Genomic DNA, 24467 nt, shown 5'->3' on the forward strand with positions numbered 1-24467 from the left:
AGCCGCGTCCGAGACCGGGACCGCCACACGCGTCCTCGCAGCAAGGAAGTTCCGAGAGGACAAAAATTAGTGAAGGCAAAAGACCCCGTTGGCCTAATGACACCTGGCGTCTACCAGATTTCCCGTGAATGTGGCCAAATCTACGTGGGGGAGACTGGTAGAACGATAGCCACCAGGATTAAGGAGCATCGGAGGCATTTCAGACTTGGACAGCCTGATAAGTCTGCTGTGGCTGAACATAGCATTAATAGAGATCACCAAATTAAATGGGATAGCGCCAAATTAATCTGCCGTTCCAACAACTTCTGGGACAGGCTTGCTAAGGAAGCCATTGAAATTAGGCTTAATAAAAATAATTTCAATAGGGACACTGGATACAAAATTAGCAATGCGTGGAATCCCATTTTAAAGAAAATTAAAAATCATAGAACCCCACCGTTTCATAAAAATTCAGATTTTTCCGGCCGATCAGGGGTAACTTAATTGTTGCAATTTGTTTATAGTTACTTATAAACATTCTTTAATCAGTAAAAATTTATTATTCACCCTGAGGACGATGAACGAGGCGTTCATTGAAACGTTGGTGCCTATAAATCAAATCAACCGGTGGAAATCCCGAGAGGACTTCACTCAATTAATACGCCGGGAAAGAATCTCATCATATTTTACAATAATAATTTGTATATGCATAGTATTTAGTCACAACAATATCAGTGGGGAGGATTTTATAGCAAAATAGCTGCTAGGGTCCTTCATCGGTTGTGAGAGAAGGGGAAGGAGAGTACAAAGGTAGCACGAAAGGCCTTACTCTAAGACTCAACCAGAGGTCAAAAGGGATCATAAAAAGTCATCCCTGTAACCAATGACCACCCAAACACACTCACCACCTGAATTGCTGGCATTGAGCTCAACATATTTGTGTCCAATTAAAGCAGCTGCCAATCTGCTCAGCATCATTTTCCCAACATTGGCAAAACCAATGAGAAGAGCACTTCCTCTCGGCATGGCCATTACTCTGCAGAGACGGGAGAGGTGTTCCAGAGCATACCTAAGGATACACAAAGCGAGAGATTAAATACAGACTCAACATCTGGGAGGACAAATGATAATGGTAGGGGAAATTGAAATTGTGTACGTACATATAAACTATATAATATTAGAATCAGATGATATTTCCCATGAGTGGAATAGTTTGGAAGCAATAGCTGCATGCATGATGTAAGGTAGCCTGCATGTTGATTTTTTCCCGCCATTATCAATTCTTTTTAGGGGTTTCATGGGGGAAATCGGGGGTTTTCAGAGTTTTCCCCGATCATTTACGGTTTTCCACATCGAACGATATCTGTCTATTCACCGATCCAGGCCTGTTTCACATGGATGTGGACGGTTCGCGCTATGTGCCCGAATAAGGTTCCACTGGTGTTAATGGAAGCTTACACAAGAGTGCGGACCGTCGGCACGCGGAAGAGCCATCCACGTGACCCCTCTGCCCCACAGATCATCCGTGCGTGTAAGGGCCACAGACACAAGTTTGTGTAGACGGCTGATGCGGACCAAGTAGATTTGTCAGTAGAACTAGAGCGAGCTTGGAGATAACAGTGCGTCTTTTCGCTATGGAAAGTCTAATTGAAACTGGGAAAATAATAATTGAAAAAATTATATTCATCAGTGCGTAGTTCAGTAAACATGGTCACTAAAGTGCATTTTAATGTTCTTCATGCCACAATAGGGTGCACCCAAAACCTCCTTTGATGGGTACTTTTCTTCAATTTTTTATAACCTGGTATACAGCAATAGTTTGAATTGCACTTGGCTGAGTGACATTCTTCTACCTTGGCAAGCTACACACAGCTGACATAGTGCCTATGTGAACACCGTCCATGTTTGTTCGTCCACATCTATGTGAACAACAGCGACCGCTTTCCGCCCCCACGTGCGTAGTGGGGAACCCGTCCGTGTCCATATGAAATGGGCTTTATGCGCAAATTTGAAGTAGTCCGTCAACTTGCCTAAAACGGCAGTGCATGCACTAAACGATTTGAGTCCTCTATGTTATTTCTAGTCAACTACGAATGACGTGCGGGTAGGTATTCGAGATCGTGCTTTAAGCATAATTATTCGAGTTCTCCAATATCGATACCTCGGATACAAATATCCACGGATATTTACCTTCATCGGATACATCGGATCCAAAGTCGTGGAAGACATCAGATATGGATCCAAAATTTTAAATTATAGGTTCAGTGAATGCAATAAGGGTGGAAAGAGTTTGTTTGAAAGCTCTCGCAGGAGTTACGCAGCAGAATTTCAGCCATGGAAAATAAAAAAGGCAAAATACACCTGGCACAAAGAGTGACTCTTCCCAAGAGATTTAACAAATATCGTGGGAGCCTCAGAGCCGTATGATAATAACCACGTCAAATATTTCAGAAAACCCCCCCCAGGCCGTCCATCAGCCCGTGCCTCTGTTATTTTTTTCGTTTCCAAAATCACACAGACCATAAATAATTGTCTTCTAAATAAAATATCAAGTTACACGAGAACAATAGAAGCTTGTTTCAATCCTACCCCTTCTCACCAACTGACCATTTTTGGCCTACCTGCTTCATTTCTGGAGGACAAATGCTAGGCCAATGACTTTATAAGCCCAAAGATCTCAATAGCTTCGGCAATTTGAGATTTCAAAAAGAAAGATCAAACGCAATGCATTTCTGATTTTTCTTTTTTTCAGCTCTAATTGATTGCCACTAAGTTTTCTACTTACAATTAGACAATACAAATATGCAAAATGTGATAAAAAATATGCAACGTGAAACTATCGCGAGGTAGAGCTAAATCCACCTCACTACAACTGAAGCATTTTCTGGTGAAACACAAGTCAGTATGTGATGAAAAATTTATAATATTTGGGGAAACATGTGTGAGGAAAATTTGAATTCAGTCGATGGCAGTGGGGTAGCCTGGAATTTTGTTTGAGGGTGCAAAACCAGGGGGGAATTTCTTTTAACAACAGGGTACGAAGTAGAGGGTTTCGAACTAATTTGAACACTTTTCATAATTGAAAAACTTCATTTTTCAAAGAAACCTTTTTTTAAATACATATATGATTTTTAATATTTTGTTTTCATTTATGTAGGAAAGTAATTGTGTTTTTATATTTCGGTGGGGCCCGAAAACCCTAGACATCCCCCCTCGCTAAGCCACTGGTCAATGTTTGATCTGAGGATTTTTCCTATTTTCATTTCCAAGCCCAAGCGTAGCATTAGTTCCCGAGGGTGTAAAGATGTTTTTAAAAAACAACTTGAAAGCTTATAAATATGATCTTTAATTCATAAAAAATATTAAAATGTGAATGAAAATCTAAAACTCATTCCCTTGATTGTACGTACCCAGAAGAAACTTGAATAATTACTTCGTTTTATAACAGGAATTTGAAAATGCATTTGGATCCGAAAATATCCGAAGATCGGGCTCCGAAAATCAAGGATCCGGTCCGAAAAACATACTGGACCCACCCATCCCTACTTTCTAGTATTCAAGGTATTCGAGTATTCGCGGATACTATTCGCACATCTCCACATATTGATCATTTGGCCATATTGACAATTAAAACCATTAAAAATTTCAATAACTTTCCATGCATTAGGTGTTCCCTGTGTCTTAAAAAAATGCCTTTTCATTGGCCATTTCATTTTCATTTCATCCCAGTGAAGAGCCTTTTATGGCAGTCACCTTATTTTTTCCCTTCACTTCTCTGAGAGCTATATTTCCGGCATGTATACTGAAGGTGGCAGTCCTGGTGGTCAAAATGGGAGATAAACATAGACCAAGGGAGCAAAAGTCGTTTGAAAGCCAACAATGGTGAGTTCCGAGCATGTGCATATTCACACCAAGCTAAAAGACATGAAATAAGATGCACATGCATAAATTGTAAGAGCCATTATGAATCTTATATAGATGCTATGGAATCAGTTTTAATCATTGTTTGATACATCAAAAGATAAACAGCAACAAAAGCTTTAAAAATGGGCGAAACACAGCAGAATGGGAAGAGAATTAGGAATGAAGTAGGGTATTAATCCATAATGGATTTTGGCAGCATAGGATCTTACAGCAGGGTGTAGATAATGAAAAGCATAAGAAATAATGAAAAGGATGTCATTTTCAGTGGATCAGGGTAAGTTGCCTCCAAAGAGGGAGAGAGTATTTGTGAAAGATAGGGTAAGTCATGTTAGGCCAGCTCGAGATGGTCTGACTTTTCACTGAGTGCCATCCACATAAAAGCTTTCCATGACAAAGTTCCATACATCTTAAGATGCCCAAGGAAGGCCCATGCTTATAATAAGCAATGGCACTGCGTTGTCCGTGACTGATGGCAAAAGTTCAGATCATCATAAGGTGGGCTCAGGTATTTCTGAGAACTAAGACATTCAAATTAGCAGAAGATTCCAGTAAGCGGAGAAGTACCCAAACTGCCATGGAAGGGGCCATGCCTAACGTATTTATACCCCTTAAATCTTTTCAAATAGGGGTAGCTATTGGCTTTCACTGAAAAACTGACCTAGATGAAAAATCATGGGGAAGGAAAGGGAGCTGCACTCAAGAATGACACACACAATGACCTTAGCTCTCCTTTGAATGGGGGAATTGGAACAGCCATGCAGCTAAACTAACTACATATGTAGTTTAGAGAAGAAATGAAGACAAAAATATTTAATTTTTGAGGCAAAAGTTTGTGAAAACTGGTGGCCTAATATTGCTGGACCAAGAAACTTCTGGCCCAAAAAATTGGAGTCATTTTGTGAGTCAGGGCCTAGAAAATTCAAAGTTACGCCAAAAAAAAGTTGAAATTTGTGAAACTGGAGTCATCACACACCCGAAAATTTCAAGGAGAGTGATAAGAAAAAATTATCAGGAAGAGACTTGTCAATGGGTGTTTCTACTGCAGTAAAAATGTGCCTAGGACAAAGTGATGCTCATAAAAGATAGATTTACTCACTTGAAACTTATTAAGTCCAATTTTACTTTTTCAACTTCATTGTACTCAAGTAAATAATTTTCAACCACCTCTTGAAAACGTGAAAAATTCATCTCTTCATACTTTTTCAACTTGAAAGGCACATCAGGATACAATACGCTCCCAAACAGCAATGTCTTCAATGCATCATGCACTCTCTGTTAAAAAAAAGGTTCTTCAGTTGATTAAAGCAAGATGAAGAAATATACTCAACTTCATCGTGAGCCACACCAAACACTTGGATGACCCTGTTAAGATGAATTCCGCATATCACCTCCATACAACGAAACCCCCTGCCGAGGCCGTAGCCAGGGGGGGGGATCAAGGGGGATTGGTCCCCCCCAAAATAAAAAAAATTAAATAGATACTTTATGCTCGCTTAGTGAACAAGGCCGTGGCCAGAAAATTATTCGCTCACACGACGATATATGTAATATAGCGGCGCAGGGACATCTAGTAGTCCAATGCGACTTAAGTCAATAACTATCTAATTGAATTTGTAGGAGCAGAGTGTGTAGTTGTAGTGCAGTGTGTGAAATAATAGTGCTGTGAATAGTAGAGAGGTGAGTGACTTATGAGCCTCCTGAGTGACCGCAGAATTGACATCGACATCGAGGAGTTAATTCATTTGGTCGCAGCAAAAAAACGCTAGAAGGCTAAATTCAATTTTATAATAATATTTTTATGTTTTCCTTTAAGGGTTTATAAAAAAATATATATATTTAACCGTATACGCTATTTTATTTATCTTATAAAAATAATTTTATGTTTGTCTACTATTCCATAAACCCCACCCAAAAATATTTTCTGGCTACGGCCTTGCCCCCTGCAGTGAAGTCATAGTTTCTGGTCCCAACATTTTTGTTTCATGGAGGTTTTACTGTATACTGTAACTGTTGCCGTTTGGCTCGGTTCATGGACTATTAAAGAGGCGTTTACGAGGTAGGGAAGGCTTGTGTAAATTATGAAAGGTTGTATAAATTTTGTGAAGGGTTATTTAATTTCGTGTAAATGCTTGTGTAACTTTGTGTGAATGTGTGCGAGAGAATGAGAAGTGAAGTATAAATGACTAGATTTTGTATTTTTCCGTTCCCCACCCCTCCCACGATTCTTCCGTCTACGAAGTGTGGAAAGTTCCGTTGTCTACGTGATTCGTAGCATGTTTCTCCCCACCCCACTGTGAAGCCGGAACACCTGCGTACGGAGGTGATGTAATCCTCCAACCCTGCCCTCCACAGAAACCCCCCCCCTCCCCTACGGAAGAATAGCCGAAAAAACCCGATGTCCTGGGTTTTTCCGTTCACTCATCCCCCTCCCAGAAAGTGGCTATATAAGCGGAGTGCGGGCGACATGCAGTCTACTATTTTGCTGGAGAGGTCAGCCGAAGGCTCTGCTACACGACCCACCCATCCTGTGAGGAGAGAGAGAGAGGCAGCCCAGCGTGGAAGAAGACGCGATATTTAAACGGCGGTGATTTGGAAAGAGGAGATAAGACGGTATCTTTCTAGCACGCGCAGCAGAAGATGTCAATCCACGGCGCCAACGAAGGAGTTCTCTCATCACACAGCAATACTAGTCGCAATATCGAGCCAGCCAAGGAAATCTTCTCCACCAGCAACTCAGCGAGAGCGATAACTACTCTAGCCACCAATATCCCCAAATTTCAGCAGAATCAGAAGAGCCCCATTCACCCCTCAACCATTCAAGAGAAGAAGAATAGTGATATATTCCCATGCATTTTTTTTTAAGTCCCCCCGTGTCCCCGTGTGTGTGTGAATGGTTAATTGTAGTTAGTAGGACAATAAGTGATTATTTGGAATTGGCGTTTGTCATTTTTCAAGCATTTTTGTAATATTTCACGCCAACAATTGTAAGCAGGGTTTATTTTCTTTTTTGTCATTTATTAATTGTTGTTACAAGGTATTTAACTGGCCAGTAGCAGTAGTTTAATTTTTGTTATTCAGAGAGTCATTTTTTTATGTATTTTGTGGAACATTTCCCAATTGAAGTGCACATTAAACGTGTTGTTGGAATTGTAAACTGTTACGTAAGCCTTCATTATTTCGTACGCGCCAGCCTCCATTCAGCAAGTGAATCCATCCCAACTTACTTTTCCATTTCCTTTTCCCCCCCTCCATCTCCCCTTGCCCTCGAACCACGACCCGCTTACCTTGAGCGATCCCTCCAAACTATCCCCCCCCATCCCCTCTGAAAGTGAATCCTGGACGGACGGCCTGGGTTACAATACATATTTTTTTATATTAACCCTTTCGAGACGGCAGAGTTTTCGACTTAGCATGACTGCTGTACTGAGCCCCATGAGACCCTTCTTTCTCGTGTTACGGAGCATTTTTTGAGGACATTCGTTAAGAAGTGTCTCGCGGAACCTTTTTCGACCCCTCCCCGCTGTGACTCCGCATTATCTTGGACTCTGAGAGCAGTTGTGCTCCCTCCTTTCCAGGTTTACGACCATACCTTCGGCATTGGTTCGCGGTCAACTTATGTATTGCTTATATATATTTAGTAAATGGATAATTGTTGCTTGCACGTAAATTGCAGACTTTGAACTGAATTCCTCATTTTTTTCTGAGCATTGTCAAATTTTAAAGGAAGTTCTAAGGCCAATGTTAACGCATTTAATGCAGCAACGATTTCCATGTTGATGATTATACATAACTGGAGATATAAGTTAATATTTATCGTAGAATTTCGTTTAAAAATTGTAAACTCTGCTCAAAAGACAAATAATTCAATTCTTAGTTTATTTCTTATGAGAAGTGAACAAATATTTATTTCGAAAACTGACTGGATAAACAATTGTATGACCCCTGTCCCTTACCGCCAAGAGGGGTTATAAAAGACGAGGGGTCCGGGTACCTGCTCCCGGATTCCGAGGGTAAATCCTAAACCCCGCAGGGTTGGGTCCCAAGACAAAGACGACGTAAACCCGCGACCGTCCTAAAAGGGGGGAGCTAGAAAACGTATATATACGGCTTTCGTATTCCTGGCCAGGAAAATCTCACACGTTAATATACGCCCGTCGTCTCCCGGGTCAGGAAACGTCCACACATATATATACGTTGTGACATACCGACCATATGTCCGGCATTTCGTTCGTTGAGCAATAACCCGAGCAGGGGATGATCGCGTATGTGTGAAAGAGCGTGCCTATGACTGTGTGTGTGTGTGTGTGTGTGGGTAGATTGTCATGCCCTGGGCATGAGGTTTGTGTGATTCACGAGTGTTTTGTGTTGGTCAGCGCGGACCGATGGTTGATCCACTCGACGGAGAGGCACAGTGAAACCCCCTCTCACATCAAAACCCCCATCCCTAGTGCATCATTCCCCTCTATATGGGTATAAATTCGCGGAGAGAAAGAGCCTAAAGGCGAGAAATCCTAGCCCAGTCGAAGGGGAGAGAAAGATAGTGGTGTGACGTGCCTGATGGTCGTCATTCTGGGGGTCACCAGAGTGCTGTCGGCGGAGGACGAGATCATTCTACGGTAAACCTGAAGCGGAGCGTATTTGCAGACAAGCGACAGACGGGACCAATGCCCAGAGGTCAGGAGGAAGACAGTCCTCGATCCCGCGAACACTTGGGTCCAACTCGTCGCATCATTGATGGCTTCTACTGCTCAGGCTACGACAAAACCGTAAGAACGTCGCAGTTAGCGACCCGTCCCCGTGCTTGTTCGCCTAGACCCCGAATCACTTCCCAAATTGTGTAGCCAGAATATTGGTTCTCTCTCTCTGTCCCGGTGCGCCGTATCTTTCAACAAACTATTGACTCAGTGTCAGAAATATTATTCAGTGTGATCACGCAAGCAGCCTAAAGACTTGATTTGGGCATATTGTGAACCCAGCCCACATATTCTATATAAATCACGAATTGTTCTTTTTTGTTTTTGGAGGGGGGGGTAATTGAATCATATCATATTGTTGCATTTTTCGTTCACCTCATCTTCATCAAGGTAATTAATTTCGATAAGTGTGTGTATGTTATGCAAGTGAAAAATATATTTTTTTTGTGTCTCAAAGTAATTAACGATGGTTCGATCATTCCTTACTCGGGACTATTGATGCCCTCCTCACCCTTTAAAATATGTGGCGTTTCGTGTTCTGTCACAATGTGTGTAGTAGGGTAAAGGTTAACAAAGATGACACCTGTTAAAAAGCTAACTTTGAGTATCAGTAAATGCAACCCTCAAGCCCAAAATTCAATGGTTGGCCTCAGGGGCGCAGCAAAGAATTAAGGGTAGGGGGGTTTTAGGAGCAACTAATTCTTAGGAATGTGGCATACCCACCAGGGTAGCAGGAGTTGCAGGGGCCCTCCTCCAGAAAAATTTTAAGATTAATGGTTCAAAATTGCGAGTTTTACGGCTTTCTGAGGGGAATTTGATTAATCCTAACACTATTCTATAAGTAATACTAATCCAATTAAGTAAAATGGATCAAACTTAAAAAATTCTCTGAGCTCTGGGGGTTTTTATACCCCAAACCCCCCCCCCCCCTTGCTGCGCCACTGGTTGGCCCATTTTGAGTGATTCATAATGAACAACAATTAAGGACTGCCAGTAAAATTACCATAGGTAATTACAAAGGATACAATTAAAGTCAATAATATTAATATTTTTTTACCTTTCCCTTCACCACACCAAGATTCTCAAAAACAGTTTCAAAATTTTCTTTGAAATGAGTTTTAATGCACCAACTGATCTTCTGAATGAGCCAGTCCTTTTCATGGAGATTTAGAAGCCTGTCGTAAAATTCGCGCAGAATTTCATGTGTCCAAAGCCTGAAAGAGTCAAGTCCCCAATGAAGCAACAAATCAGCAGGTTTCATGATCTTAATGAATGATGAAAATAAAATTTAAGAAAACTATAATAAAATATCAATAGGTTTTCAGAGAGTTGAGATGTGGTAAAATATTTTATCCTGATCTCTCACACCTCACTTCTATGAATAACAAGACCTTTAACACTTCACACTGTTACAGATACTTCCTCACCATTGATTGAAAGAGACATAGCACAATTTTGCATTTAATTTACTGGGTTTCATCATACTACAACATTATCAAGTACTCTAATTTTCACCAGTTCAACCTCATGAGGCCCTTCTACTAATGAGAAGTGTGAGGGCTTAGCATTGGAGAGTAGGAATATTGGGGGGTAAGGGAGACACAAGGATGAAAAAGTCATCTTCTTCTTTGGAGAGTTGACCCCATTTCCATTTCCACTTGTTCTGCTATCGGAGAGGGGAATGGTGACCATAGACAAAAATAGATAATCGCATTTCCTAAATAATTTTTAGGTGTCCATGGGGTGGTTGGTGAATTAGGGTCCTACCTATGGCATGGGGGTGAAGGGGAGGGGGTTCCCATGTGTTCAGCTCTTCCTTTTTAGAGGCTTGGTTTCTGAAATTTTATTACGAGTAATATTGAAGGGGAAACAAAGAGATTTATGTTCAAGTAGGAGGTGCTCCAAATTTTATGCCGATTAATGTTAAAAACTTCTAGATAATCTAATTTTTTACCCTTGTTTTCTTTTCAAGTGGAGAATTTCTATTTCAAATGGCCAAATACCAGATTAACTCGAGTAAGAGACACGCCCAAGTAAGAGAAGGACCCCTGTTTTGAGCAATGGAGCCAAAGAAAAAAAAATTGTGGCATTTTTCTTTATCCCATCATGCGGTGTTGGACACGCATGCCTGTATAACTCACACAACCCTCCTTGCAGCATACCTCAAGACTCATTTCTTGCATCCTTACCACTATTTAAATCCATATCCCCTATCTGAACACTAAAACATCTTAGAACAAATTGTGAATGAATAAACAATTATAATTACATATCATTGTTAAAAAATTGACTTTTTTATGATTTTTCCTCTAAACCACAGGGACAGTATTCATTTAATTTCCTGTTACAAATTTGCGTAGTGAATACCAAAAGTATTCTCAATACAAAGGTGAAAAAAAGTCCATGGCGAAAAACATGAAATGAAATTCTAACTGGAAACTCACCCACAATGAATCACTATGACAGCAGTTAGGCCCTTTGAAATCCATACGTCTCTTTTTGTATTACTTTGATATTAAATTTTAATTAAATATGACCTATAAATAAGAATCAACTCACCTGATCAATACTTTTCTGCTATCCACAGACTCTTTATAAATCAAAGAGCACCCCTGAATTACTCTAGAAACATCATGTAAGTTGAACAAATAATGGCACTTCAATGGATTAGGTAGTAAATATTCTCTCACGTCCATGTAAATCTTGAGGGTTGCATTAACAATAGCAACCACAGATCCAACTATATCAGCTCCAAAGTTATGGTTCTGGAAAATTAGATACAAGAACTGAAACTCTCACTGTAGAGGAGTAAGAATGAAAGAGCATCGACCATATTTTTTAAATTACGACGAATCCTCTGGAATAGCCAAACATTTATGTGATGAAAACCATTGGTGTAATTTTGAACCTAAGATTTTACATTGCATTGACAAGGGGCGTAAAATGGGCTTCTTAGGAAAGTTTGAGATTGCAAATTGCCCCACTAAACTTTGTAATGATCATATCCCATTCACTATTACTTTATACCACACTACCACCCACCCCCCACGACCCTCAACCTTAATTTCCTCATGTTTTTAAACCTTTTGAGAATCTCCCTCCCCCTTTCCTTTGTCGTTTCACCTATGCAAGCCATACCAAGGCCTTCCTCCCCCCTTCCGTCAAAAACAGCCTTACACATCATTTATGTTCCTCCCCACCCATCTTTTGTCATATCCCCCCTCCACCCACAGACACCTATACTATGAGTACAAGCCACCCACTGAATTGTACCTGACGATAGCATGATACGCAGAAACCCCGGTCATACCATTTGAGATAAATTGTGGAATATTTCTCCTCCTTCAGTGATCTTCACTCGTAAGCATTTCCGATTTCTTCTGTCCACAGCTTAGTCCAACAATGCACACACTTGTTCGAATTTTTTAAACAGCAGGTTTCGACACCATAATTTTCAGTTAAAACAATCCTCATATTAGCGTCTGAAGATGATTTTGAAAAATCAGGTCCTTAGCATAATGGAAATTACTTGGCAAGATAGATGTTGACTATTAACCAGGTATGTTCTTCAAAACTACGCGTTTCTCTACGTTTCATACGCGATTACTATTTGCAGTATAAATGCCGTGGGATACCAACTCGTGGCAGTAAATTTAGCGTGCCCTCCGGAGCGAAGAACCCCGTGCGATCTTTTCTGTGTTCACCTCTGAGGTATCGATGTGATGGAGCGATGCTTACAAGAAAGAAAAGCAAACAGGAGCATTTTAAAAATACGTCACTAGGGGAGAAACTCCCCTGCCAACTGCTTGTCTTTGACCTGGGGTTTCATATGACTGACTCACACTGAAAACCAAGGCCACTCAGTTGCCCTTGGACTTGCGACCAGTGTAGGGGAGGGGGGAAGTTAAGAAGTTTGTGTAAAGGCCGTTTTACACGGGGCATGGAATTGCGCAGGATAGAGTTGCATTAATTTCTAAAATGGCGTGGAATTGCGTGAATGCATGAACGAAATTAGAACAGGGGCTATTTTGCCATCTTACGTCCACGCATTCTCGCATGTGTTCTAGCAATTCACCGCTTTACACGACGCAATTTTGACTGCGCCTTAGTACACACGTCAGATTGTGCAAGTACGTGCCCCGTGCAAAACGGCCTTAAGAGACGCACCCCCTTTTTCGGCTGCAATTTCTGGGAAAAAAGGTGATCCTCTAACACGCGCTTATACGGTACATGCTCATTTTGGTAGGAATGGCATTTCACAAAGGCACAAATACGTCTGGCCAACTGCATCAGCAAACACGTGTCTTACTTGCTAATCTATGTGCACTCACACACAAAAGAATGGCCAAGGTCATGGACTTCTAGACACTTGGCCACTGCAGCATTCTAACCGTCAAGTTCTCAATTGACTGATGCTGAGAATGAAAGTGCAAATGCATGAACAGCAGATGCGGAAAGGTTTTTCTCTAATCTTTCAAGAGATATTCGGGGTTATGCAAGAATCATACACATTTAAACATAGGTACTGACCGTAAAACATCCTATGAAATTTTTTCTGAGACAACCTGGATGGAAATCAATTCTTCCCATACTTTCAAACATCACTCTTATTACCTGGGAACATTTTATCAAATACATACAGCACACCGCTTCAAAATGGGGCTAAAAAAATGGACCATGTATTAAAAAGTCAGGCTTTAAGAAGTTGATGGCCAGCTCTATTATAAACCTGCTCTATTATTTTTAATGCATATTATTGACCCTTTTACTGCCAGCCCATTTCAGACGGGATGTACGAAGACTGCCAAGCATATTTTCCGGAATTAGCAGCATTTCAGATTTAAAAATTTTTCAACTACATACTTAATTTTATTTAATATGTCTAGATTTTTTTCCCAATTATTAAGATATATCTACACCTTATAACCATAGATAGATTAAGGGGGTTTACATAAATTACAGCCGTTGAAAAGGCCACAATGACGAAAAAAAAGTGAAATAATTCGGGCCGATAAATTGGCCCCTGGCAGTCAACCGGCGAGGGCCGATATATCGGCCCGCTGGCAGTAAAAGGGTAAAACAAAGCAACAAGTGGCAATGAGAAATTTCTTGGTGATTGAAATTGCATTCAAATTCCTACAAATCTTTGGTCTGGAATCAATGAATTTTTTCCATCTGCAAATTAATAATTTTACCAATTAAGATTTTACTACTATTTCAAGCGATAGGGTTAGGAGATGAAATGAAAATTACAGAAAATACAACTTAAATTTACCATGAGATCCATGTGTAAAATGCTGCGATATATTTTGTTCAAGGAGGCATCACTCAAAGGGCTCATGGAGTGGATATTGAAGTGAGACAGAAAGCGTATGTAAAGCTCATCCTGTGTGCCCCTCATTGGCTGCATAGCAGCCAACAGTAGAATGTCCGCTAGGTGAATAGGGTGGCTTTCCTCCAAGTCATACCTGGGAGATTACATATAAGGAATCATAGATGTACTGCTCACCATCACATAAGTAACCTGTGCACAGTCACTCAAAAGTCAGTACCCATGGCCAGCTCAAGCAACTAAGTTTTCTACCGAGCTCAAACTTCTGGTATCACTGTGCCCTCCGTGCCTTTAAAGGACCAGTTTGAGCCAGCTCTTACCATCATCCACTGAAGTCTAACCAAGGCACTCTTCACTGTCCTCAAATTCCTCCTGATTTTCCCCAACCCACAAGGCAAGGTCACAATGCAAAGCATAACTCTCAGTTTCTCTCTCCAGTAAGTAGTCTTGTATGATTTCAAGATATCGAGATGTATTGGCATCGCAATACACATTTATGGAAGAAGCAAAAATCGGAATTTACATCTGAAAGAGGACTCCGTAAGTTACTTGCGTAATAATTCTTTCAGTGAAAAATTTTATTTGAAAACAATTCAAACCAATCCAATTGTTCATCTGAAAAAATTTAATCTAAAATAATCTTCTCTCATAAAATATACCCATGCCTTGCTTAGTGCAATTTTGATTAGAGCAATTTTGATTCAGCACAAATTCATTCTAAGGGAAACTTCCCAACGCTGCTTTGCCTAATCAAATAACTTTAACATTTAACCAAACCTTACAGATGATTTGCAGATAATTTGATACCTTCATTCACTCCTTCTGAGTAGGTCAGCCTTTCTCAGCCTCATGTCATCACAGAATACAGAATATATTTTGAACCGACTCACAAGTTACAACAAATTAACGGATGATGTTGCCAGAAGTTGGGGGAGTTTCACTATTGGTCCTGATGCTATGTTTACCATCTATGCAGTATGTAAACTGTGCTCCTAGCATGTTTTGCGCTGCCCATCGAAATCAACATCGACCACTACCGTTATTATTTCAAGCCTGTACAGCACTACAGGCAATATTTCTGCCAAAAAAAGAATAGATAGGGGAAAAATGTTGAGTTTTTGAAATTAAAATTTGGAGAAAGAACCAGTGGCTGCCTGATGTAATGTGATATTTTGATGGATCATGCATTCTTTAACAACATGTTTTTTTAAACTTTTACGCGGCAAATAAAATTAGGGAGACGATCTTAAGTTTTTTTTACAGAGCTTTCCTGCTAATTTACATCTTTAGTGAAATTATTTGCATTTACTTCTTGTGGTTGTTCATTTAAATTTGCCATTAATTCAGATAATAAGAGTTCATCCTTGGAACCGAGTATCGAGAACCGAGAACCGATGGGGGAGAACCTGACCGGCCCTGAGAACCAAAAAAAATTTAGGAACCGACTAATCCTTAAAAAGAAGATGAGGGTGGTGATTGCTCCAAGACATCAAGTCAACACAATGCAAGCGTAACAGTTTAGATCCTGAGTGTGATTCTAAAAGATTTTATCGTTTAAAAAGAAAATAATTTGAAAGCTTAAGTAAATTATTTTTAATCAGTAAAAATATTAAAATGTGTATTTAAATCTAAAAAGCATTCCTTTGATTGCATGTACCTAGAATAAACTTGAATAATAGCTTCGTTTTATAGCAGGAATTTGAAAATGCATTTGGGTCTAAAAATATCCGAAGATCCGGCTCCGAAAACACTGGTTTACAAAAAAACAAAAATTTTCTGGCGCAAGAGGTTTATTAACCAATCTTAATAGGGTTTTTCACGCTGATTTCAAATATGTAAATAGTTTTTCTCCATCACCCTCAGTTTTCGTGTGATTCGCCGAAACGTCCCGAAAATCCCGAAAAATTTGGTTTTATGCACCAATATACACTTAAAAGGACATAACTTCCACCCTAGTTATCGTAGAGCAATGAAACAAAAACCAGCGCACTTGTCATACTATACGCGTGAATTGAGACTGCATTTCGTTCCATTATACATCGTCAGGGTTGGTACCCGGGGACCACAATGTCAAAAAATGCAATTTTGGTAAACACGATTTTTGGAACAAGAGGTTCATTTGCTGATCCTAATAGGGTTCTCCGCGCTGATTTCAAATATGTAATTAGTTTTTCTCCATCACCCTCAGTTTTAGAAAAGCTTGCATATTTATTAAAATATGCAAGCATGTAAGAAAGTATCATCTTACCTTAAAATGTTGTGGAGATGGATTTCCTTCTGTATTTCGCATCTTTCACATCTCTCTTCAGTGTCCAACAGTAATCAGAAACCATTCTTGCATTCTATTGTCCCTGATACCTCTTCTCCACAACACTTATATCTTGGTGGAACCGCTCACCATGCTCGTCACTGGCGGCACCAAGGTTGTCAGGAAAAAAGTCCAGATGCGAGTCCAAAAAATGAATTTTCAGCGACATGTTGCACCCCATGTCTTAGTACGATTGCAACATTTCTTCCACAATGTATCGGAAGTTCTCTGCTTTATTATTCCCCAGAAAATTCCGTATCACACTTTTCAGTGCCCCCCAAGCTGTTCTTTCCACTGGGTGTAACCCATCCTCGAACATTTTGTCACCCATCAAAATTCTCATCTGGAGTCCCACAAAAATTCCCTCTTTGATTTTGGCGTCACTTACCCGAGGAAATAGTGCCTTCAAATGGCGAACTGCATCTGAATTTCTGTCCATAGCCCTCACAAAGTTCTTCACCAGCCCTAACTTTATGTGCAGAGGAGGAAGAATAATTGCATCTGAGGAGACTAATGGAGGATGCGCAATATTTTTCTGTCCAGGAATTGGTGATTGCCGCTGTGGCCATTCCTTTCTGAGGTAATGTTGTGTCTTGTCTCTGCTATACCATTCACATAGGAAGCAGCAAAATTTGGTGTAGCCTCCCAGGAGACCAGTTAACAAGGCAACAACCTTTGACTCGCAACACACCATCCATTTGTATATATCATATTGAATTGTGTCCAAAAGAAATTTCATGTTTTCATAAGTTTCTTTCATGTGAGTAGCATAAGCTACAGGCACAGAGGGAAATTTGTTCCCGTTGTGCAACAGCACTCAGCCTTCAAACTCGTTTTTGACGAGTCGATGAATAGTCTCCATTCACTCGTTTTATGTTCATGGCCAAGTTCATCCATCACATTCTCAATGTTGTTGCAGTAAACCAGACCATTTGCTTCAGAATAGAAATTTTGGAACTCTCTTTGACGATTGCGATAGAAACACACCTTTGTGTTATGATGCAATAAGTTCCAGCCACTTAGTCTTGAACCTAACAGTTCGGACTGTTGTTTCGACAAGGAAAAATCACGAATAAGATCGTTTAAATCACCCTGAGTTAGGAGATGAGGTTCACTGGAAGATAAACTTGCCGTAAACGTAGGATCATGCAGATGTACCTCTTCAACATGGGTGTCTTCCTCATGTTCAAAGTGCACTGGTGGTTGTGGTGGATGAGCTGGCACGGGTAAGTCCTCGCTGTGAGCAACTGGCCTCATTGCAGACGGCAAATCTGGGTACTTCACTGTATGCTTGGATTTTGCAGTAATTCCACTTATCTTTGTTACACAGAAGTAACAGTCTGATGAGTGGTTTCGTGGTTCACGCGGAACCATGGGTACAGCAAAGTTCATGTGACACTGCGATCCCTTTTCCCACTCTGCGAGACGCTTCGCGCATGTCGAACAACATATATGTGGTGCCTAGTCCTCGTCTTGCTCCCCCATTTTACAACCGAAGTATAATTCATAGCAATGTTTCACCAAAGGGGTCAAAGAACGACGTTGCGACTTGAATGTCAACTCCCTACAAATTTAACAGAAGTTATTGGGGTGGTTAACGCACTTCCTGGGCATCTTGTCTCACACGTAAAACACAGGCACAGCACCGCACACTGAAGAAGGAGAAAACAACTTCACTTCGTACCGGTTATTCAAGTCCTCTGTCACCTTACGCTTGCTACTGAAATGTCGGTGATTCTGACGAGCGAGTGTGGTCAACAATGACTGACAACGCTACTACAGTAGGAATGTGTGCGATTATAAAGCACGCGCTCCGATCCACTACTCACGACACAACCCTGATTAATAATATATGACCGATAAAATTGACAATACTAAAAAAATTAATATATATATATCACTGGGCGTCCAGAAAGTTCGCTTTTTCAGGAACAAAATTGCATTTTTTGACATTGTGGTCCCCGGGTACCAACCCTGACAATGTATAATGGAACGAAATGCAGTCTCAATTCACGCGTATAGTATGACAAGTGCGCTGGTTTTTGTTTCATTGCTCTACGATAACTAGGGTGGAAGTTATGTCCTTTTAAGTGTATATTGGTGCATAAAACCAAATTTTTCGGGATTTTCGGGACGTTTCGGCGAATCACACGAAAACTGAGGGTGATGGAGAAAAACTATTTACATATTTGAAATCAGCACGAAAAACCCTATTAGTATCGGTTAATGAACCTTTTGCGCCAAAAATCGTGTTTACCAGTGAAATCAAGGGTCAATTTCGGATCCAGGATCCGCCCATCCTTAATGATAACCATTAGACTAATGATAAAAGTATTAAAATAACTATATATGCTTACATATCTCTAACAAGACAACATGGAAATACCAGATACTGAATACCAAATACAGAAAAATACCAGAGTACTATGAATCTAACTTCGAAATGAGCTGAAATTTATACTTGTTTTACTTGTGCTGGATTAGGTTTACTGGCATCCATAGGATGACTCAGATGTTTCACTCTTTTCAATGCGTAGAGGGTGAGTTGCAGGTAAACCTGAAACTCTTTTCAGCTTTCTGCAAAAGTGAATGTTTTGGCTGTGGGAGGGAGTTCATGACTGAAATCATGCTTGGGGCTCTTGGCAAGGGAAAATAGTCAAGTTACACCATTTGCTCAACCTGATGAAGGTAAATGGACTCTCAATAGATACATAATGGATAAGCAAGACAAATAGCTCAACTTTGGAAAATTACGGATACAGCTGCACCAATTCTGTGGACTGACTTTTAAAAGTGACTGTGCATTGAACACACTTCATTATAATCATTAATTCTGGAACTGCTGGCTCCAGAAAATGGGGCCCAAAGACAGACTTGCATTAACTATTGCCTCCACCCCAGAAGGTTCCCTTACGTTTTCTTCTACCCTCATCCTTAGAACCGCTCTCCACATCCGCTTTTCCCTCAAACAATTGAGGAAAGAAAAAAATGCCCTTGGAGTCTTTATCTTTCACCATATTGGTCTCCTTTTCAAAAAGAAACCACTCTGAAACATAAAGAACGTTAACGCAGTGTAGAGAGAAAGTGCATATATTTTATAGAAGAAAAAATGTTGAAAGCCTAAAAACATTTTTGCTTATTAAAAATTCCTAGAATTCCAAGAATCCTAAAATGATTTACACCCCTAGTATTAAATTGGAGAAAATTATGACTATATGTATTTCAACAATAGTTAGCTATACATATCAACAATGCATAGCGGTGGTACTATTATATGTTTGACGGTTAGTGAATTTGTGCCATGGGCAACCTAGGCCACACATATTTCAGGTGGCTTGCTGGATACTACACGCATATAAATAGACAAAAATGGGCAGATATTATGGCTAATGAATAATTTAGGACATTGAAAGTCAGATCACACACTAAGGTCATGATAAAGATAAGATTTACGTTTTTCGTAAACAGACATGCATGATAAATCTTTGTTATGTATAATTCTTTGAAGCAACACCTACTTCTAAGTTTATTAACCTTTTTATCACCTTTCCATACATCACTATAAATATGAAGGCAATCCACTAATTAAAATGAAATATAAAATATTTACACAAAGTTGGAATGAAAATTTACTGCCACCCTTGCCAAGTGCTACCAAGAATTTTTTCTTTCCCTGAAAGAATTTTATTGTAGAAAAATAAAATATGTTAACTTAGGCAGCAATATAAAATTACAGTAAAACCTCACCTTAACGAACTCCCGCTAAACGAAGAACTCCGTTCAACGAACAAATGCTATTGGTCCGGCCAATTGCCTATGTAAACACATTAGTGAAAAACCCCGATGAACGAACTCCTCTTTTACGAAAACTCCCGATCAACGAAATGAAATTTCGGCGCGATCGAGTGAAATTCACCTCCCAATAACCAATTTTTCCGGTTAAATTTTTATTTTCATATGAATAATTTAATATTCGTAGCCTTGGAGGGCAAATCAGAGACTTCCACTGAATAAGCCAATCAGAATCGTCATTATTAACCGTAACCATAGCCTTCCGTCGTGTGTTTCCGCCGACCCCAACTCGCGGCTCGCGGCGAATTGCGAAAAATGTTAATGCTGACTTTCGTAAATAACTCAATGTCCCAATATTTACACGCTCAAAGATATGATATCTAGAGCTATGTACTTCGATCGCATTCTTTTGACGGTTGTTTAAGATACTTTACAGAATTACAACGCGTAAATTCCGAGAAGCATTTTTTTCACTCGCCGCCATCTTGGATAACTTCTTTAAAATTTAACTAAATTACGGAAGATACAATGTGCGCGCTAGAAGATGAAAGCCAAAATTTGCATCTCTTAATTATCTTTAATATATGACTCAGTAGTTACTCTTGTTTCATTCACATTGTTTATTTCAACATCATCTAAAAAATAGGAGAAACTTTTGCATTTGCCGCAATCTTGGATAAAAAACATTCGCACTTAAGACACGAAAGCCAACATTTCCCATTGATCTAGACGTTACTTGAATTGAGTGCTTTATACTAAAGGTCAGTCTCTGTCTGTTGGCGATTGTAGCGATGTCCTAACGTGATGTGAAGCGGTGTTGATTTTCTCCTGAGAAAAAGGTTTGCGACGGCCGTCAATTGTTGCATGAAGAAGACGACACAGTCTAAACATGCCATGTTTAGACTGGGCCAATGGTGATGCCTCACCCCTGAGGTAGCAGCAAAAATCCATGAATGACAGCGGGATTAATTCAGCGGTGGTTGGCGGGAGTTGATGCACTCATGGGGAAAGTAGATTTCTTCCTCGATCGCTGCACGGGCCCAAACATAGGACTAACAATAAAAAATGTGCGTGTTATTTTCTTCCCCCCAACTGCAATAGCTAAGTTGCGACCTCTCGACCGAGGGGTCATTTCTGCGGCAAAGCGGCATTACCGTCGGATTTTAGTGGAGTTTTTGGTTTGTCGAATGGATGTAAGGGATCGGCGAAATTGAAGAGGACCATTTTGCAGGTAATGCAAGGGCTTTGCAAAGCTTGGAAGCGTGTCGCACCTGTCACCATATTTAGTTATTTTGCAAAAACCGGGTTTGCAGTCAACAGCATCATTATCGTGACTTATTTTACTTCAAGAACTCCTGCATGAGGCCTTCCAAGCTGTTTTCTTATCGGGAGTTGTCAATCCGGTTTGCAGTCAACTGCGACCACGCGATGGAGAGTGATGACGAAAGCCGTGAATCCTGGCAGGGTCTCTCAAAAGTCATGAATATTGAAGGGTCGTTTGATGAGTTCACTAGAATAGACTCAAATTTCGTAATCCGCGAAGCCAGCGAACTGAGGGTTGCAGAATATAATTTCTCGAAAACTCATTTTTCAAAATCGTGACATATTTTACTTCGAGAACTCCTGCATAGGGCCTTTCAAGATGTTTTCTTATCGGCAGTTGTCTACCCGGAATGCGATGGAAATGATGCTAGTACAATGAATTATTTACGAAGCCCGCGACCGCAAATATTGCTATGGAGTATTCTGGATTCGACTACTACAAAGAAATGCTGCCACCCACTGAGCTTTAATGGGTCGACGAAAGTCGCACTCGCGCCGTTATGGTAGAGCGATCTTAATTTCATGATGAAGCTATAATTGGCGCTGTTACTTTAACTTTATATTAGTAATGGTCAAATCTATCGAATTCTTAATTTTTCAGTGTAAACTTCGCGAATACATGTACTCTATTTCAAATATTGAGAATAAAGGGATGGCCTCGCACTCACCGCTACGTTGCATACATTTTTGAAAACCGATGAAAAAGCACGCGAAGTGATTGAATAATACGAACTGAGGCTTCCTAAATGTGGTCTATTGCCCGCGATTTGCATTGCAGCTGAAGAAATAAGCACTGTTTTGAAGTATGCGAAGGTAGAATGAAGGTAACGCATGCAGACTTGCGTCTATTTCCGAGCCCCTAGAATGATGCAACGTGCGCATCACCTCCGGGGAACGAACTCCCGATCAACGAAACGGCAAAATTTCGGTCCCTTGAGTTTCGTTTAAGAGAGGTTTTACTGTAATACTCTTGGGCTCAAAAAATGGAGAGCTATCCCCCTTTATAGTTCTTTGAAGTTTACAAATAGAATAAGAAATAATTAGAAAAGTACTAAAAATATTTTATATACAATGCAAATTTAAGGTTTAAAAAATGTTTATTTAACGTAATTTGGTGTGAAAAAAAATGAAAAAGATAAAATGGTACCTATAAACTACAAAATTATAAGTGTCTCATCCATAAATATTGATAAAAAATAATAACATGCACTTACTCGGAGTGCCAAATATGGACAAAAAAATAGAGGGAGGTTTCGAGGCCAAAACTTCCGTTCAAATACTGCTATGGATTTATAAACGGCGCACACCGTATGTAAGAGGAAAGCTTGCTGAAGGCCATACACATAATTGGAAGACTTGGAAGTGGACATCAGTTACATACAGAGGCGGAGAAGTATGCTCCCAGACAAACCAGTAGAGCATGCCAATTGACGTGTTCCATATCTGGGCTTGGACGGGACCATGCAAATTCACATGCTCTGAACTGAATGCATTAATGGATACTAATCATAAAATCCCTATGTTCAAGATGTAAGCTGTTCAAGCTGAACAGCTGTGAAAACCCCAAATACGTAGGCAGTCATCAGAGAAACTCGGAGACTGCTCCTTCATTATTTCACTCCATCTGTTCGGTTTGGAACATGTGCAGCTGTAATAATGCAGCTGGTGGAGAAATTACGAATAGTTTCCTCTTGCTTTCATAGAAAATTATAAAATCAATTAAAAAACTCACCAATACTTGTGATCTAGATACTGTCGGAAGAGTTCAATGGGAGGTTGAGAGCCACTGCTGTCCTTCTTGGGCACATTAATATCATCAATGAACATTACACATTGTCTACCTTCTGGAGGTTTATAAAGGCTTTTTCCACTTCTAAACAGCTGAGACAAGACAAATTCCTGTTTTGATCAATAGAAAATAAATACAATTACATCTTACAGCATGAAAACATATTTATCAGACTGAACCACAATGCCAATAATTAAATCTTCATATAAAGCTTAAAGCCCGTATACTGACTCTGCCCTGTGCCTATATCCTATCCTGTGTTTGTTTTTTCAAAGAAAATTCTGATAAATTTCCACTTAACTCCGTATTCCATGAACACTCCACCCGCTCCAAAAATGACATACACACTAGTCAGCATTCACATTCCCTATTTGCAAAAGGAGCTCACTACTCCGCCTCAAAACCTTACAATAAACTACCTAACAGCATTCTAGCTATTAACTCTTCTGATGCGTTCAAAAGGAGAGTCAAAGAGTTACTAATTAATAAATGTTATTATGATATAAAAGACTTTTTAAATGATTATACTTTTTTTAATAATAAAACGTTATTGCACTTTTCCACACGATTTAATTAATACGTTACGTAATCCATTCTTAATAATAATGTTTTATTATTAAGAATGGATTTTCACAAAGTAAAGCCAGAAACAATCGAGTTGATTATACTTTTGTTAAATAATTATGGTGTATCTTTGTTTATTGCTTTTAAAATTGAAATTCAAACTAAATATGTAATTAAGGAATTATGTGGTACATTGTTGTATATGTACCTGAAACATTGTAACTTATGTCTTTGTCCCATCTGTATGCTTTTGACTAAACCATGCATGTATATACTAACGGTGAAATATATATATTATTACTATTATTAAAAAACCTGGCAAAATTATGACTCTATAGCTCATACTCATATTTTACAATTTTGTAGAGATGTGCGAATAGTATTCGCAAATACTCGAATACCTCGAACACCAGAAAGTATTTGATATTCGATACCTCAAATAATTATGCTAAAGGTACCATCTCGAATACCTTGAATACTTTGAATTTCGCATCAAACACTGTCGCACGCACGTCGTTGGTAGTTGACTCGGAAAAATGTGGATAACTCTAGTAATTTAGTGCATGCCGTTTTAGGCAAGTTGACATACTACATCAAATTCGCTGATTAGAGCGGTAAAAAGAGTTTGTTATACATTCATCAAGGGAAATAGAAGAAGAAACATACATTTAATAAACTTTGCGCAACTCTAGTATTCGAGGTATTCAAAATTCGAGGTATTCGAATATTCCAGCAATGATTTAATATTCGAATTCGATATTC

The 24467-nt window shown here is 39.7% G+C and overlaps 1 protein-coding gene across 1 annotated transcript in view; it reads right to left on the reverse strand.

Moving 5' to 3' along the window:
* LOC124154384 (dynein axonemal heavy chain 12-like) overlaps positions 1 to 24467 on the reverse strand; it is a 242984-nt gene that overhangs the window by 84316 nt on the left and 134201 nt on the right. The window contains exons 35-40 of the mRNA XM_046528076.1: positions 23085 to 23251; positions 13873 to 14065; positions 11157 to 11362; positions 9655 to 9811; positions 5000 to 5175; positions 885 to 1048 (exon numbers count right to left, since the gene is read on the reverse strand). Coding sequence (XP_046384032.1) covers positions 885 to 1048; positions 5000 to 5175; positions 9655 to 9811; positions 11157 to 11362; positions 13873 to 14065; positions 23085 to 23251 — 1063 coding nt within the window. The remainder of the gene's footprint in view (positions 1 to 884; positions 1049 to 4999; positions 5176 to 9654; positions 9812 to 11156; positions 11363 to 13872; positions 14066 to 23084; positions 23252 to 24467) is intronic.

This window comes from Ischnura elegans, chromosome 1 (assembly GCF_921293095.1).
Source record: "Ischnura elegans chromosome 1, ioIscEleg1.1, whole genome shotgun sequence".
Classification (NCBI taxonomy): domain Eukaryota; kingdom Metazoa; phylum Arthropoda; class Insecta; order Odonata; family Coenagrionidae; genus Ischnura; species Ischnura elegans.